Genomic DNA, 15044 nt, shown 5'->3' on the forward strand with positions numbered 1-15044 from the left:
GGCCCAAGCAGCAGGATGTGAAGGAAGCACCCTGGTTCCCCCAGCAAGCAGCAGGCTGGCTTGCCACATTTTGAAATACACATTGTCATATAAAGAGCCCCCAGTAAGACCATTAAGTCCAGGGTCTAAAATTATCCTGCTGCATCACTGGATCCCAGCCCCTTTCAAAGGGAAACCAGGTATTCAGCCCCACATGTACCAATGTGGCATTCTGGAGGTCTTCCCCTGGCACAACAAAGTCCCTGGATGCCTGCCACACCATTCATTATGAGGCACCAAGTGTTTTCTCCCTTGAAAAGTACATAGAGCTGAAACTGGAGGAAGTGGTGAACTTTCCCATTTCCTCTTATCAACTATATGTGCTTTTCCAAGACCGAGATTGGCACCTGAGTATCTCAAGAGAAAGCGAAGCAACCAAGAAGACAGGGGGAAAGGGGAGCAATTTAGGTGACTGAGGAACGCAGAATAGTTGGGTGAAAGAATAGGTGCCAAAGGAATCGGGGGAGAGAGAGGGCGAGTGTGTGTGTGCATGGACAAGCACACACACTAGAACCAGTGAAACAAATCCTCTTGAAATTGCGAAAGAAATCCACTGTAATCTTCATCAAATCACAAATCACATCTGTCTCTATTGGCTTATCTCAGATCACTGAAGCCTGGAGCCTCACATATGAAGCCCCAAGCCTACCTGGGTCGACCGCGTTGCTTCTTAGCCTCGTCCGTGTGGCGCCCGCGTGATGGAGAGCGGCTGCGAGCGCCACGGGGACTGCTGGAGCTGCGCAGGGTTCCTGTGGTGATCTTCTGGCTCTGCACAGCCACAGTGGCAGACGGGGTGGACGGCGGGGCATAAAGCATCCAGTCTGGGAGGTTCATGCTGGTGTCGCTGTTGGCTCGCAGCAAAGTGTGCGGCACCGCCAGGCTCTGGGAGCCGTCCCGACGCCGGCTGACGTATTGCGGGGTCTCCTGGAAAGGGACTGAAAGGGACGCAGATGTCAAAGGACAGATTTGAAACAGGAAAGCTGGGGAGGAGAACATCATGGGGATTTCTACCCTGCAACCAAAAGCCTTAATGGGTTGTGAGCACAGCTGATGCAGGCCTGTGTGTTACGCTGCAATTTCTTGTGGGAGGCTAGCATAGTTAAATGTTCAGGTGGTGTTGCTGAGCATGCCGTTTAGCTTCTCGGGACTCTCACCTTATGTTTTTGGAAAAAAACATGGTTCTAGGTCATATGGTCGCACGGATGTGCTTGAAAATGCGTGGGAAATGCCTGTTGGAAACCCAGAAGCCTGAGGGGCAGCTGAAAAGGGTTTCCAGCAGTGAGGGAGAAGGCTCTGGCAACCTGCACAGCTCTCCGTCGCTCCCCACTGACTGGCAAAATCTGAATGTGTGAAATGGGGTGACTTGTTGGCTCTAGGGTTGAGTGGGGACCTTTCCCACAGAAGTGCCCCCAGAAGACCTTCTGTAATGCTGGCGATCTCAATGGCTGTGAGCCTACCTGATAACCATGGCTATGAGCTGCTGTTTTACATTTCCCGCAATGTTCCCAGTGTCCTACATAGACTTGCTATGGAGCACTGTGGAAAATCAAAATGGCACCCCTCAACTTCCCACAATGTCCTGTAATGGTACTATATTGGGCACTCTGGAGCATTGTGGGAAATTTAAGATGATGGGCAGGGATTAGTGCAGGCGGATACCCCCTCCCCCACAAGATTCTGGGGTCCTGGCAGCTGCCCAAGAGTGCTGAAACTGGGCCTGGAAAAGAGCAGGCAGCAAATGGCTGAGAGGAAAATGGAAGAGGTCAAGACACTGATAGTGTGGAGAAGATTATGACAGCAACAGCGGTGCAGCAGTGGGGAAGAGCTCAGCTATGCAAGTCAGGCTGCCTCTATCAGGGCTTGCAAAACATGCCAATTTCCTGCAAGTTAGCACAATTTTTAAGAGAGCCCAAATCATGTTTTAAAAGCTCCAGTAATGCAGCAGCCTGGATAAACAAGTGAATTCCTAGGTGCCACCATCAAATGTCCAGTTACCTGGGATTTCTTCAACGTTGGTCTCTGTGATGTCAACTAAGTGGCACAAAACAAGCAGTTGGTGCCATATCCTACTGCAGGCCTAAGGCCCCTACAAGCTTTCATTTACATTTTAGAATGTACACTTCGTGAGTACTGCTAAGGCAGAAGACAGTAACATATAAATCAATTGTACAGTCTTGCCAAGGTTTTCTATTTACTTTATGAATAAAGAAAGTGCAAAAACCAAGGTGTCATTTGTGAAAAGAGGCTCAATGCTGAATTTAAACCAGTTCAGCTCTCATGGGCTACAGGCATCATAATGCTAAACCCTTGTTAGAATGAAGCAAGACTTTCCAAGGTTGTTCACTTCCCCCTCCTCACTCCTTTTCTGGCATGGCTGCAAAGGGATTAGAAGCTTCCACTTCTGTTTTAGATAAGAAGTTGTTTAGTACATCGTCCAAACACTAAACTGTGGTGAATCTTAACCATACTCAGTGAAACCAAACCAGCTTCATAAACCGCAGTTTGAAGATACATTGTTTCCGCTAGCGATTGCTAAGATTAACCACAGTTTATAGTGCTTGGACAATCTGCAAAATTTACGTTGATTTAAAACAAAAGCAAACGAACATGAATTATTCCTTGCAGCTGCATTGAAGGTGAGGGTAGAGGAGCATGCAATCTCAGGGCGAGAGGCTGGGTTCATTTTCATAATGCTAAATTGTGGCTTAGTGTTATGACCCGACATGTTATCCCCACAAAGTTCCCTGGGAATTGTAGTTGTGAAGCATTCCTTAAAAATTATTTTCCTCATTAGAGAACTACCATATTCAGGGTGCTCATTGGTACTGGTGTGTGTGGAGGGGGGAATGGGTGTAGGGGAGGAAGTGTAGCCATATAGCCAAGAGGACTTGCGTGTGAGTAGGCATGTTATCTAATTGCACTGCAAATCCTTTATGTTCGTAGTGGAGGAATGTTAACAGCACCCACCCTGCAATCAAACTCACCAACATCTGAGTCGCGGTGGCTCTTGATCAGCTCTCCCAGCTCAAAATTCCCTGTAATGACCGCAACCTAACATGGAGAGAATATGTGTATGCACAATGTTTATTTTTCCTCAGGAGCGCTGACAAAACTGTACAAAACTAGGGATCACTCAACTTTGGTCTGTTTAAGAAACTCAAGGCTGCAGTGATTGGATCCCTCCATTTGGCCCTCTGTCGCCGGAATCCACTAGCTACCAACGTAAGGCAATTTCTTAGCCCACCCCGAAGGCTAAAACTGGGTAAACTTGTGTCCACTTCAAAGTGGAGATTTCACATTATGGCTTGCTTCTTCATACCCACCTTCCCAATACCTGATCCTGAAAAATTAAATGTCAGGGAGAGCAGTTTGAACATGGGTTTCCCCTGAGTTTTCTATGGTTTAATAGTAGTACATCATCATCATCATCATCATCCTTCATATGAACCCTTGTCTGCAGCTTGGGGTGATGCATCCCAGACACAGGTTTAGCACAGCCTTGTAAATAAGTCCACTAAAGCTCATCCAATATTTAGCCTACCAAAAGCGGAGGGGGTAAGAGATGTGACACAGAAGTGCCCCCCACCCCAATTTCCTGGCTGCAACCCTGTTCAAAGAAAGGCGTGTGGAAATTCAGGGCTGCTGAGAAGCCACAAACATGGAGGAGTATTTGCCCTCAAATACTCCGAGAGGAGGACTTATTCTCACGGACCTAAATTAACCCAGTTCACTTGTGTTCAGTTTACAAACCCTCCCGCTCAAACCAAACTTTCCTTTGCTTAGTAGGCATGGGAATCTGAAGAACGAGGCTGGAAGCTAAATAAAATTTGAAACCAATGTTTAAAAGGAGCTGGGGGGGGGGGGGTTTCCGGCCCCTTGGGGCAGACTTTTGGCTCCAGAGCCTGGCTGAGGTTTATACCACTTTAAATCAGGTGGAAGAGGCAAAATTGCCACAAAAGCCACACTCCTCCCCCTCAAAAAAAAAAAAGCTACTAGAAAAAAAAGCTACTAGACTGCCATTTATTTATCTTTTTCCTAGTATAGGATTGGAACTCTTGCATCATTTCTGGGCTGCGTGGCAGAGGAGCGACGGAGAACCCTGTGCCAGCCTGTTTACTTACCTGCATGCCACTCCTCCTTACCCAAGCTAGCACACCTCACCTGCTGTCTATGAGAAAGTGCCCAATTCTTCACCATGCCTCTTTCCCTTCCTAATTAAATATACACCCCACCTTTCCTCCACGGAGTGCAAGGTGGCCTACAGGGGACTCCCAGGCAATCTCCCGTCCAGGCATTGGCCAAAGGACTCCAGCATATCTGGAGAATATGGGCCTTAACTCATGCAGAGTTGAAAGGAATTCTGGGTCTTACTTAGTTTATACCACTGTATTGTCCAGGACCTCATGCTGCAGATACGTTCACATTCTCTGACTCAGTCTAGGCCAAGGAGAGGTTTGCAGTATATCAGCTAAAGGGAGGGGCTGTGGCCCAGCAGTAGAGCATCTCCTGTGCATGCAGAAGCCCCCGGGGGGCGATCCCTGGCATCTCCAGATAGGGCTGGGAGAGACCCCCAGCCTGAATCCCTAGAGAGCCACTGCCAGTTAGAGAGAAATTACTAAGCTAGATGGACCTATGGCCATTAGCTCAGTATAAGGCAGCTTTCTATGACTTCTGTGATTCCTACAAGCAGGGCAGAGCTACTGGTCCTATTTGCCTTCAGAACTCCCAAGCACCCTTTTTTGCTACAGTATTTTGAACCACATCTAGGGGGACTGTGAGCTCCATCTGATGGTTTTGGGGATTTAGTGCAAGGAGGAGATGGAGAAACTGATCCCTTCTCGTGTCTCCTATGCTATGCAGAATTAATGACGCCAAGGCGCCAATGCTGGCGACAAGGTGAGAGCGCCTAGTTCCAGATCTACAGAATCAGCCAGCAAAAGAAACGTACCTATTTCCTTGTGAGAAGTGCAGGGCAAAGAGTGCAGGGCAATCCCAACAAGTGAAACCAGGAAATTATTATTCCTTAGTATAATAAAGGTAAAGGGACCCCTGACCATTAGGTCCAGTCATGGCCGACTCTGGGGTTGCGGCGCTCATCTCGCTTTATTGGCCGAGGGAGCCGGCGTACAGCTTCTGGGTCATGTGGCCAGCATGACTAAGCCGCTTCTGGCGAACCAGAGCAGCGCACGGAAATGCCGTTTACCTTCCTGCTGGAGCAGTATCTATTTATCTACTTGCACTTGACGTGCTTTCGAACTGCTAGGTTGGCAGGAGCAGGGACCGAGCAACGACAGCTCACCCCATCGCGGGGATTCGAACCACCGACCTTCTGATCAGCAAGTCCTAGGCTCTGTGGTTTAACCCACAGTGCCACCCACATCCCCCTTAGTATAATAGATCCACCTAAATCCCCAAACACCCATACTGACATGGTCTAGGGCAGAGACAAGGCATTCAGGGGCTGAGTCCTGTGATGTCTTGATTCAGATTAGGTCAGTGTGCCCCACTCTCGCTCTCCCTTGAACCCCATTCACCACACACACCTGGAAGGCAGTCTGACCATGATTGTTCTTGATCTCTTTGTTGGCTCCCCGGTATAGCAGGATGCGGGCACAGCTCTCCTGGGAGATAGGGGAGGGGGAGGAGAAAGAGAAGGAATGAATAAGGCACATCTTCCATCCATACTGTTCTCGGTGGACAAGTTGCCAGCAGCTAGCTAGAGCAGAGAGGGTTCACCTGTGGCACGCCGAGTGCCGTGGGACTCCAACTCCCATCTGCCTCAGCCAGCACAGACAATGGTCCGGGATGATGGGAGCTGTAGCCCAACAACCCATGGCGGTTTACAGGTTAGCAACCCCTGATCAAGAGATCTGCAAAGGTGGCAAGAATGTGTGTGCATCGGTAAGTCCCAACATGGGTTAAATGAGATTAGAATTTATTATAAGACTACAGTGCAAAAAGTAATACTTACATCAATTGCTCTGCATGCTTTTGCCTCTGACCTCACCCACCACTGCCAAGTAACTCCTGGAAGGCTGCCCAGAAAATAATCCAGTCCTTGGGCTGAAAAAGGTCCCCCATCCTTGCTCTGGGTTCAGCCCACACTACCTGTCACCTGAAGGGATAGTGCTAGGGTCGCTGAGACTGCTGGGTCTTTCTCACTGCCCCGCTGCTGTTCACTTCCTTGCAAAAGGCAGCAACAGCAATTGGTGGTGCACTCAGGGCAGGACTTTAGGGCAGATGTCAAGAGCCCCAACTCAGCGGAATGATCAGGAGAGCCACTAAACACAGCAGGGCTGTCTTATCACATTTTTGAAGTCCATGAGGTAATACACATTACCATCTAAAGAGGAGGTGGAGGGGCATAAGAGGAGACAGACTTTGTGCTGGTCATCATTACCTGCCTTGCCCCACCCTCCAGCCCTAGGAGCAACTGGAAAGAGGGAAGAGAAGTTCAGGGATGCTTCTTTAAAAATAATTTGTTAAGTTGTGTGTCTTTGTTTCTCAATTTGTACTGTGTTATTTTATGCACTGTGACTTGCTGTTATTTTTATTGATTACGGCTTAGAAATTATTTATTGTAATTGTTAAAGAGTGAATTTCTGTTTAATTATTATTTGCTGCTACGTAATTTTATTGTGTACTATTATATTCTAACGGATTACTGAATATTAGTTTATTTGATACAAGTTGTTTATTTTAAAGTTATGTTTTTTTAATGACATTTTTGTACTGGATCAGATTGTTATACGGCGTGTGATCTTTGTTGTTTCTTCAGCTTGCAAACAGCCTGGTGTATAGCAATATAGAAAGGCAGTATACAAATTTAAAAGTGAAATGAAATGAAATAAGGCCTACAGTATAAAGTGACCTAACTGCAGCACTGGCAGCAACACCAAAGAGGAAATCTATCAGGGTCTCTTTGAAATTGGACGGCAGGCCCTTGCTGGGCTTTGGCCGATGACCCAAAATGGCAACCCCTGACTCAGTGCAATTCCTCCCCACTACCTGCCCACTTCCCGCAAGTTCCATCCCAAAAAGGAAAGGCAAACTTGGATTGAACACAGCAAAGGCATCGGCCTGACCATTCTCAAACTGTTGTATGTATGGGGGTTGGGGATCGGGGATCAAATTCGTCCATGTTTTAATGAGAAACTACCAAATGCGCACTTCACAGAACCAAACCAGTATGTGAACTGAAACACAATCGTTCTTTGAAATCGATACTTCTCCGAATTTTGCGATACAGTTTGCCAACCAGACAAGATGTACAAAAATGCATTATATATTAGGAATTTTTTTTTTTTCACAATTATGTATTGCTGGGGGAAATGTGCAATACAACGCTGACCAATTTTCACGAGATTTTTTTTTTTTTTTAATTAAACGAATCACAAATTGCTACAGGAAAGTGGAGAAATCCAAATTTATGTTTGGAAAAACGAGAAACCAAAACAGAGAGAGATGCCCATCCCTACAGGGCGTGTTATGTGTGCTGCATCTTCTTTTTCTACTTCTGCCATTCCTACCTTGTTGTAGAGTGCGCAGATGTGTAGCGCCGTGTTTCCGGACGCATTCTGTGCCCCAGGCTCAGCGCCGTAGAACAGCAAGTGCTCCAAGTGCTGTGAGTGTCCGTGCTGGCAGGCCTGGTACGTGGGGAAGCAGAGGTCAGGAATGGAAGATGTGGGCTAGATGGTCAGATGGACAGGTGCCAAGTCACAGCCACCCCCCTCAATCTTTAGGCTTGGAGCCAACCCTGGCAGGAGACACACACAGGATGTAAGATGGGTAACCTAGCCCTCTCAAGCACACAATCCAGGGCTGCCAGACAGGGCATCTCAAGAGTGCCTGGAAGCTCGGCCGCTATATGCAGGCCCTTACCTGGTGTATCTCTTGCCAGCCATTCTCGTCAGTGGCGCCAATGTGTGCTCGGTTGTAGAGCAGAAGCTCGCAGCAGCGTGGGTCACCTCCAACCATAGCTGTGTGGTAGAGCGGAGTCAGCCCGCGGCGGTCCTTGTAATTGGGTGAGCCTCCCAGGTCCAAGAGTGCCTGTGGGAGGAAGACAGGCCGGCATGAATGGCAAAGGCCTCTTGAGGAATGAAACATATTGCTCCTCTTGCAGTAGCTTATTGTATGGGCTTTTGAAGGTGCACCTGTTTACACAGGCATTCTCTTGCTTAATAATAATAATAATAATTTATTTATACCCTGCCCATCTGGCTGGGTTTTCCCCAGCCACTCTGGGTGGCTCCCAACAGAATATTAAAAACACGATAAAACATCAAACATTAGCACATTCCCATTCTTTTAATAATTTTTGGTCTGATTGTCCCCATATGAATGCTGTGATGTGCTAAAGAGTATATGAAAAAACATTGTTCTGGAGTAAGCATATCGGTATGTAACGAATGAAGCTTTGCAGGGTTAAATAAAGAGGAAAATGGTGTAAAAAGTATAAAGATAGAGGTAATCTATATTAGACACAACAATTTAGAAAGAGCAAAAATTTTGAGGTCTTAGAACAAAGGAAGGAAGTCAATATGTGTCTATGTACGTAATGATTAGAATGATGATATGGTTTTATTTGTAGATGTGTGTTTTGTTTTGTTTTTTGTGTTTTTCCCCTCTTGTGTTTTGTTTTGTTTTTCTTGTTTGTACTGTTTTATTTTGGATTCAATGTTTGTAATTTTTGTTGTAAATTTGCATTGAAAATATTTTTTTTTTTAAATCAAACATTAAAAACTTCCCTAAACAGGGCTGCCCTCAGATGTCTTTGAAAAGTCAGATAGTTGTTCTAAAGAATCACGGCAAGAAAAATTGACGGACTATGCAGAATTGGCAAAATTGACATATAAGCTACGGGACAAGGATAACTGTGACTTTAAGGGTGAATGGGAACCTTTTACAAAGTATTTGAAGACGCAACAAAGCGAACTGGACTCCTTGGCAGGTTTTGAATAAACATTCACAATTTTTTTTTTACTGATAATAATTAGCTAAACAGTTTGAAGATCTACACAATTCTGTAACATGCAGAAAATAGCGTTATTGGAGAAACCAAAGACTGGAACTGAGGGAAGTCGGGGGGTGGGGTGGGGGGATGGGTTTTGTGGGTGGGAGGGGGGAGGGAGGAAAAACGGGGGGGGGAATAAGGATATGTTTTTGGATAATATGTTTTGTTATAACTTTGAATAAATGAATGAATGAATGAATGAATGAATGAATGAATGAATGAAAAGTCAGATAGTTGTTTATTTCTTTGACATCGAATGGGAGGGCGTTCCACAGGGCGGGCACCATTACCGAGAAGGCCCTTTGCCTGGTTCCCAGTAACTTCACTTCTTGCAGTGAGGGAACCACCAGAAGGCCCTCAGAGCTGGACTTCAGTGTCCGGGCTGAACAATGGGGGTGGAGACGCCCCTTCTTGACTTGAACCTCCTGTTTTAAATTCTGCACTGTTTTAATTGGATTCTTTTATTGCATATTTTAATCACATGTGCTTATACCTCAATGTTTGTGTCACTGGTTTTTATTATTGCATACTGCTTAGAAACCTATTTTGGCATGAAGCTATATATACATTAAGAATTATAATTATGATTAATAACAACATAGAATTGTAGAGTTGGAAAGGCCCCCGAGGGTCATCTAATCCAACCCCCTGCGATTCAGGAATCTCAACTAAAGAGTGGCTGGGGAAACCCAGCCAGATGGGCAGGGTATTGATAATAAAATTATTATTGTTGTTGTAAAGCATCCATGACACATGGCCATCCAACCTCTGCTTAAAAACCTCCAAGGAAGGAGAGTCCACAACTTCCCAAGGGAGTCCATTCCACTCTTACTGTCTGGGGCAAGTGGCAAAGGGGAGCAAGTAAGGAAGAGCCAGAGATCGTTGAAAGGCTCTCAGTTCCGGCGCATGAGAAAATAACTTAGCTGATCAACATGCAGCCTCCAAAAGCGTGACTCCTCCAAAAGTGCAGGCAGTGTCTCTCCCCACAAAACATGCACCATAGTTGTGGTCTTTTAAATGTTGGCCTACCAAACATGGCAGCCCCTGCGCAGAGACACACTATGGATCCACAGACTGAAAGCCAGAGTGGCCCCTTCTGTGACCCTTTGGCTAGCAAATTCAGCTGGCATGGAAACCCCACCATATTGGATTATGCTTAACAGGGGACCCAGAAGATCTGCACGCGACACAAATCCTGGCATTAGTTTGGCAGCTTCTTGCGGCAGCGACCCGTCCCAGCAAAATATTGTAAGAGCCTCCAGGAAGATCTGGCCCTGACATGAGAATGCAAGATGCTTTGAGCAGGGACCGCTCTTCTCATACTTCTCATATATGCTTATATATAACAACAAAAGCATAAGGAGCCGGGAAGGTGGAGGAGATATGCTGCCGCTGACATTTTCTTCCGCTCCCACATCTTTATTCTCACATCTCCCAGTACAGTACTGAGAAGGAATTGGCAACTGGCATTACCATCAGGGCTGGGTAGTGGTGGGAGCACACAGCTTTGTGTAGTGCTGTGGCTCCATCTCTCGCCCGGAAGTCTATGTGGGCACCGCCAAGGCATAGCAGCCGGATCACGTCGATGGTCCCATCCAGCTGGGCAGCTAACGTCAAAGGCGTCTCTGCAGGGAAACCACAGGGTTACTATTGTGAGGAGAGGGGCGGGTTGCGTGGTGGGCACCCCAGGCTCCCCGACTCCTCCGCTTTGTGTGCCCCCTTGATAGTTACCGCCAGTGTCGGAATCGTGGTAATTAGGATCCAGCCCTTTGTCCAGGAGCCGCGCCACTTTCTCGGCCGAGCCATGCTGAACGTACTCCAGGAACTTCTTCAATCCCGTCTGGGGAAAGAGTTGCCAGTGACAGCCATTGTGGGGCGGGAAAGGGAGGGGACAGAATACTGCAGGTTGAAAAGAGGAACACAGTGGAGCTGGGCCTCACGCTTAAGCCTCCCAGAGTGTCTTGCGGGCATGAGGGGCTCAAGCAGGGATAGAGATGTTTCCCGCCTGCAAGGGCTCCGCTATTCATTTCCATGGAGAGTCCCAGGTGTGCATTCTTTTGCATTCTGGCTTATTAAATGCAACCTTATAAATAAGGTTATAAGTAACGAAAGTTACTAGCCTGTTTATTTAACTAGCCTGCTAAGAAACTACAGTGGTACCTCGGGTTAAGAACTTAATTCGTTCCAGAGGTCCGTTCTTAACCTGAAACTGTTCTTAACCTGAAGCACCACTTTAGCTAATGGGGCCTCCCGCTGCTGCCGCGCAGCTGCCGCACGATTTCTGTTCTCATTCTGAAGCAAAGTTCTTAACCTGAGGTACTATTTCTGGGTTAGCGGAGTCTGTAACCTGAAGCGTCTGTAACCTGAAGCGTCTGTAACCTGAAGCGTCTGTAACCCGAGGTACCACTGTAATGGCTTGCAGCTCTATGCTAGCTCTGAAGCAGCGAAGGGGTGGCTTTTAAGTAAATCGGAATACTCTCATAATCTGTCTGATCTGCACAGTATTTCCGTAACAGAGCATACACGGCAATGGAGCTGGAATGCTGAAACTGTACTAAAATACGGGATTTTTAAAGCCAGCTGCTCTCCGGACAGAGATTTTTATTTCTATGGGGGGTTTGGGGAAGTGGGGGGTGGAGATGTTGAAAGGTCTCTCTTCTCTCACCTTAGTGTGGAGTTTTGCCAGCTGCTTCTCATCCAGGTTGGTCTGCTTGTAAACTCGGGTCTTGTAGCGGAACTGGAAGAAGTGAGGAAAGGGGAGAGAGGGGGCTGTTACTGCAGTTACACATCATGACACCTAACCATCTCTGCAAAGGCATGTCCCTCAACTCTAATCTCACACTTCCATAAGAAGCTCTCAGGGTGCTTCAAGCAAGATGAATTTCCCACACAGAAATCACTTCTATACAAGGACCTTCAAGTGTGGTTCGTCACTGAGGGAGACTAGGACATGTGTCAGGCAGGCAGTACATGCTCTGTCACGTGTGGCAAAACTAAATACAATTTCCTCAGTGCCCTCCAGCATTTCACATATTACAACAGGGATACATTGCCATACTTCTCACATCCCAGTTCTTATGCCAGGGTTACTGCCTAAGATAGGGAAGGTCCCCTCCACACTGAATACAGAACATAGGAAGCTTGCGTTATATCAAGTAAGATCAATGGTCTATCTGGCTCAGTATTGATGCCAGCTTTTTTGGACTACAAGTCCCATCAGCCACAGCCTGGGGCTGATGGGAGTTGTAGTCCAAAAAAAAACAACCTTTAAGGCACCAGATTGGGGAAGGCTGGTTGGTGTACATGGACTGGCAGACGTGGTCCAGGATTTCAGGCAGAAGCCCACCCTGGAGATATCAGGACTGAACCTGGGACCTTCTACATGCCAAGCACATGCTCTGTCACTTGAGCTACAGCTGCTCCCCAGTTCTCTTCTCCACCAGATATGTGCTCTGCATCCATTTACTCTGCCACAATGTGAACTGAACTGTTTTAAAAGCCAGGAGGGTGTTGATTCTTTTTGTTAAAGCTATGCTAGAAAAACTTGACCGTTGCACACTGCACAGTAAACACTTCTAAGTGAACTTCATCAGCTGAAATATGTGAAATGGCTGCAGAGCACGCAGTACTTTAGAGCACGACGTGCCACTTTCATGTCCAGGCGTGTGCATTTCCATGCAGGTGCACTAGAAACAAGGCAGATCCACACCATACATTCCAGGCACATCCTATGCCTCTTTGGAGATGTGGGTGGCGCTGTGGGTTAAACCACAGAGCCTAGGGCTTGCCGATCAGGTCGGTGGTTCGAATCCCCGCGCTGGGGTGAGCTCCCGTTGTTCGGTCCCTGCTCCTGCCAACCTAGCAGTTCGAAAGTACGTCAAAGTGCAAGTAGATAAATAGGTACCGCTCCGGCGGGAAGGTAAATGGCGTTTCCGTGTGCTGCTCTGGTTCGCCAGAAGCGGCTTAGTCATGCTGGCCACATGACCCGGAAGCTGTACGCCAGCTCCCTCGGCCAATAATAGCTTCAAGTTCCAGGCACCCTTAACAAACTAGAGTTCCCAGGATTATTTAGGAGACATAACGTGCTTTAAATGTGCACCGGATGCCCTTGAAATGTATGGGGTGGATCTGCCCAATGTGTCTGGCCCTCCACGCAACCACAGATTTAACTTCTATAGATCTGAAGAAGAATGTCAACTCCAGATATCTGTATGATTCAGTACCTCCCACTCTTCAAGTAGTGCCTCGAGACATATCTATTTTCTCAAGTCTTCTCTAATTCGCTGGATTCATCTCTCTCTCTCTTGCTCCCCCCACACCTTCCTTTGCCTCATATGAGTCTATATATTTAGAATGCAAGCCTATGGTTTCATCATTGCTAATCTTAGGTTTTATACTGAATGCATACTGGGGCAGATCCAGAGGCAGCAAGTCATTCTTCAGTTTCATTTGAAATCAATGGGATAGATTAGTCATTACAAAGTCTCGCTGATTTCAGCGGGGCGGGGCGGCGGCGGCTCCAGCTTCACTAACTTCTGGATCCAACTCACCACATGTTTTTATTTAGAGTTGATGTATTGATAGGTATCCTTGATGTGTGGCTACGCACTCGTGAAACAGGCCATTTTGTGATATACATCATGTGTTGGGTCCAGCTAAGTTTTTATTCAGGGTAGATGCACTGAAATTAATGGACCTCAGCTGATGGCCTAGTTGGCTAAAGCATCATGCTGATAACACCAAGGTTGCAGGTTTGATCCCTGTATGGGACAGCTGCATATTCCTGCATTGCAAGGGGTTTGACTAGATGACCCTCAGGGTCTCTTCCAACTCTATGATTCTAAGTTAATTGTGTCCATTAGTTTCACTGGGTCTACTATGAGTGTAACTAACATTAGACACAACCCTTAACGGGACTTTGGTCCCATCTGGTCCCTGAGGCTCTCCCATTTGACCTTCTCCTTTAGAGTTCCTGACTTAAAGAGGAAGAGGGGAAAGTGGCAGATTGTAGGCCTGGGGTTTTTATCTGAATCAAACCCGGTGTGTGTGTGGCAAAAGGAGCTTTTATCCTTTGCCTCCCAAAGGGGGTCCTCAGTACCAGCAGTTTGTCCAAAACAAAGGACCCCTTGAAAAGGGCTACTTTGACAAGCAGTGGTTCTTCAGGTACTCAGACAGGGATTGTTCATATTACCAAGACCTGGCTCTTTTAAACTGGAGAATTCAAGGATTGAATGCAAGACCCTCTGCATGTAAGGTATAGTGATAGTCCGTCCTCCAAAATTAGTATATGTCCTTCATGTAGCCTACAAATCTAGATTACAAATCTAGGGTCCTTCCAACTAGGGACATACAATTAACATTCCCACATATTATTTTGCTGTGACACATTTAATTCAAATTTGTCACTCTTTATTTCCCAAACATCATCCTCATCCTCATTATTTTTATTATTATTTCTAATGACCAATGAGTATTTGCATGTGTTATGAATGCGGTTACTTGAAAAATATTGCCTGTACTGTTGTCATGACAGTACATGGAAGAGAAGCACCAGGAATATCTGTTGGGATTTTGTTTGTGTTTTTCCAGAGAGTGGATGGTATTGGGACAGAGCTACTTACAAAGTGTATTTGCTCATCCACCATTATTTCTGATCAAACAGGTCTGGCATGTTTTTGTAGTTTCCAAAACTTGCAATACCCATTTGGTCAAAGATTACTGAGGGACTAAAACAAAAATAAATAAAAATGACTGTTTCTACTATATGTTGCAATGGGTCTATCATACCAATTTTCACTATCTTTCCTCTACCTCCCAACTATCTTAAAACAAAACAATTATCTGTCTCCAGATTTAAGTTGATAAAGGTTGGAGGGAAAGACACCCAACTTTCAAAACAGTAGGTAAAAGGCTTCCCCTTTTTATTTAAAATAGTCATATTTTCTCTTATTGCCTGACAACAGGCCTACAAGGCAACTGACATGCCTGATTC

At 46.3% G+C, this 15044-nt stretch overlaps 1 protein-coding gene across 9 annotated transcripts in view; it reads right to left on the reverse strand.

Annotated features, from left to right (window-relative positions):
• The window catches only part of SHANK1 (SH3 and multiple ankyrin repeat domains 1), a 122484-nt gene that overhangs the window by 68046 nt on the left and 39394 nt on the right, over positions 1-15044 (reverse strand). For all 9 annotated transcript variants that reach the window (XR_014540979.1, XR_014540980.1, XR_014540981.1 and 6 more), the window contains 8 exons: positions 11718-11789; positions 10784-10892; positions 10526-10677; positions 7921-8088; positions 7569-7685; positions 5583-5660; positions 3024-3090; positions 689-974 (listed from right to left, as the gene is read on the reverse strand). Coding sequence is in view for 6 of the 9 variants with exons in the window: in XM_083582334.1 (XP_083438460.1) it covers positions 689-974; positions 3024-3090; positions 5583-5660; positions 7569-7685; positions 7921-8088; positions 10526-10677; positions 10784-10892; positions 11718-11789 (1049 nt within the window). In the remaining 3 variants the exon portion in view is untranslated. The remainder of the gene's footprint in view (positions 1-688; positions 975-3023; positions 3091-5582; positions 5661-7568; positions 7686-7920; positions 8089-10525; positions 10678-10783; positions 10893-11717; positions 11790-15044) is intronic.

The sequence above is a fragment of the Podarcis filfolensis genome (genome assembly GCF_964270895.1).
Source record: "Podarcis filfolensis genome assembly, chromosome: 13".
In the NCBI taxonomy this organism is placed as follows: domain Eukaryota; kingdom Metazoa; phylum Chordata; class Lepidosauria; order Squamata; family Lacertidae; genus Podarcis; species Podarcis filfolensis.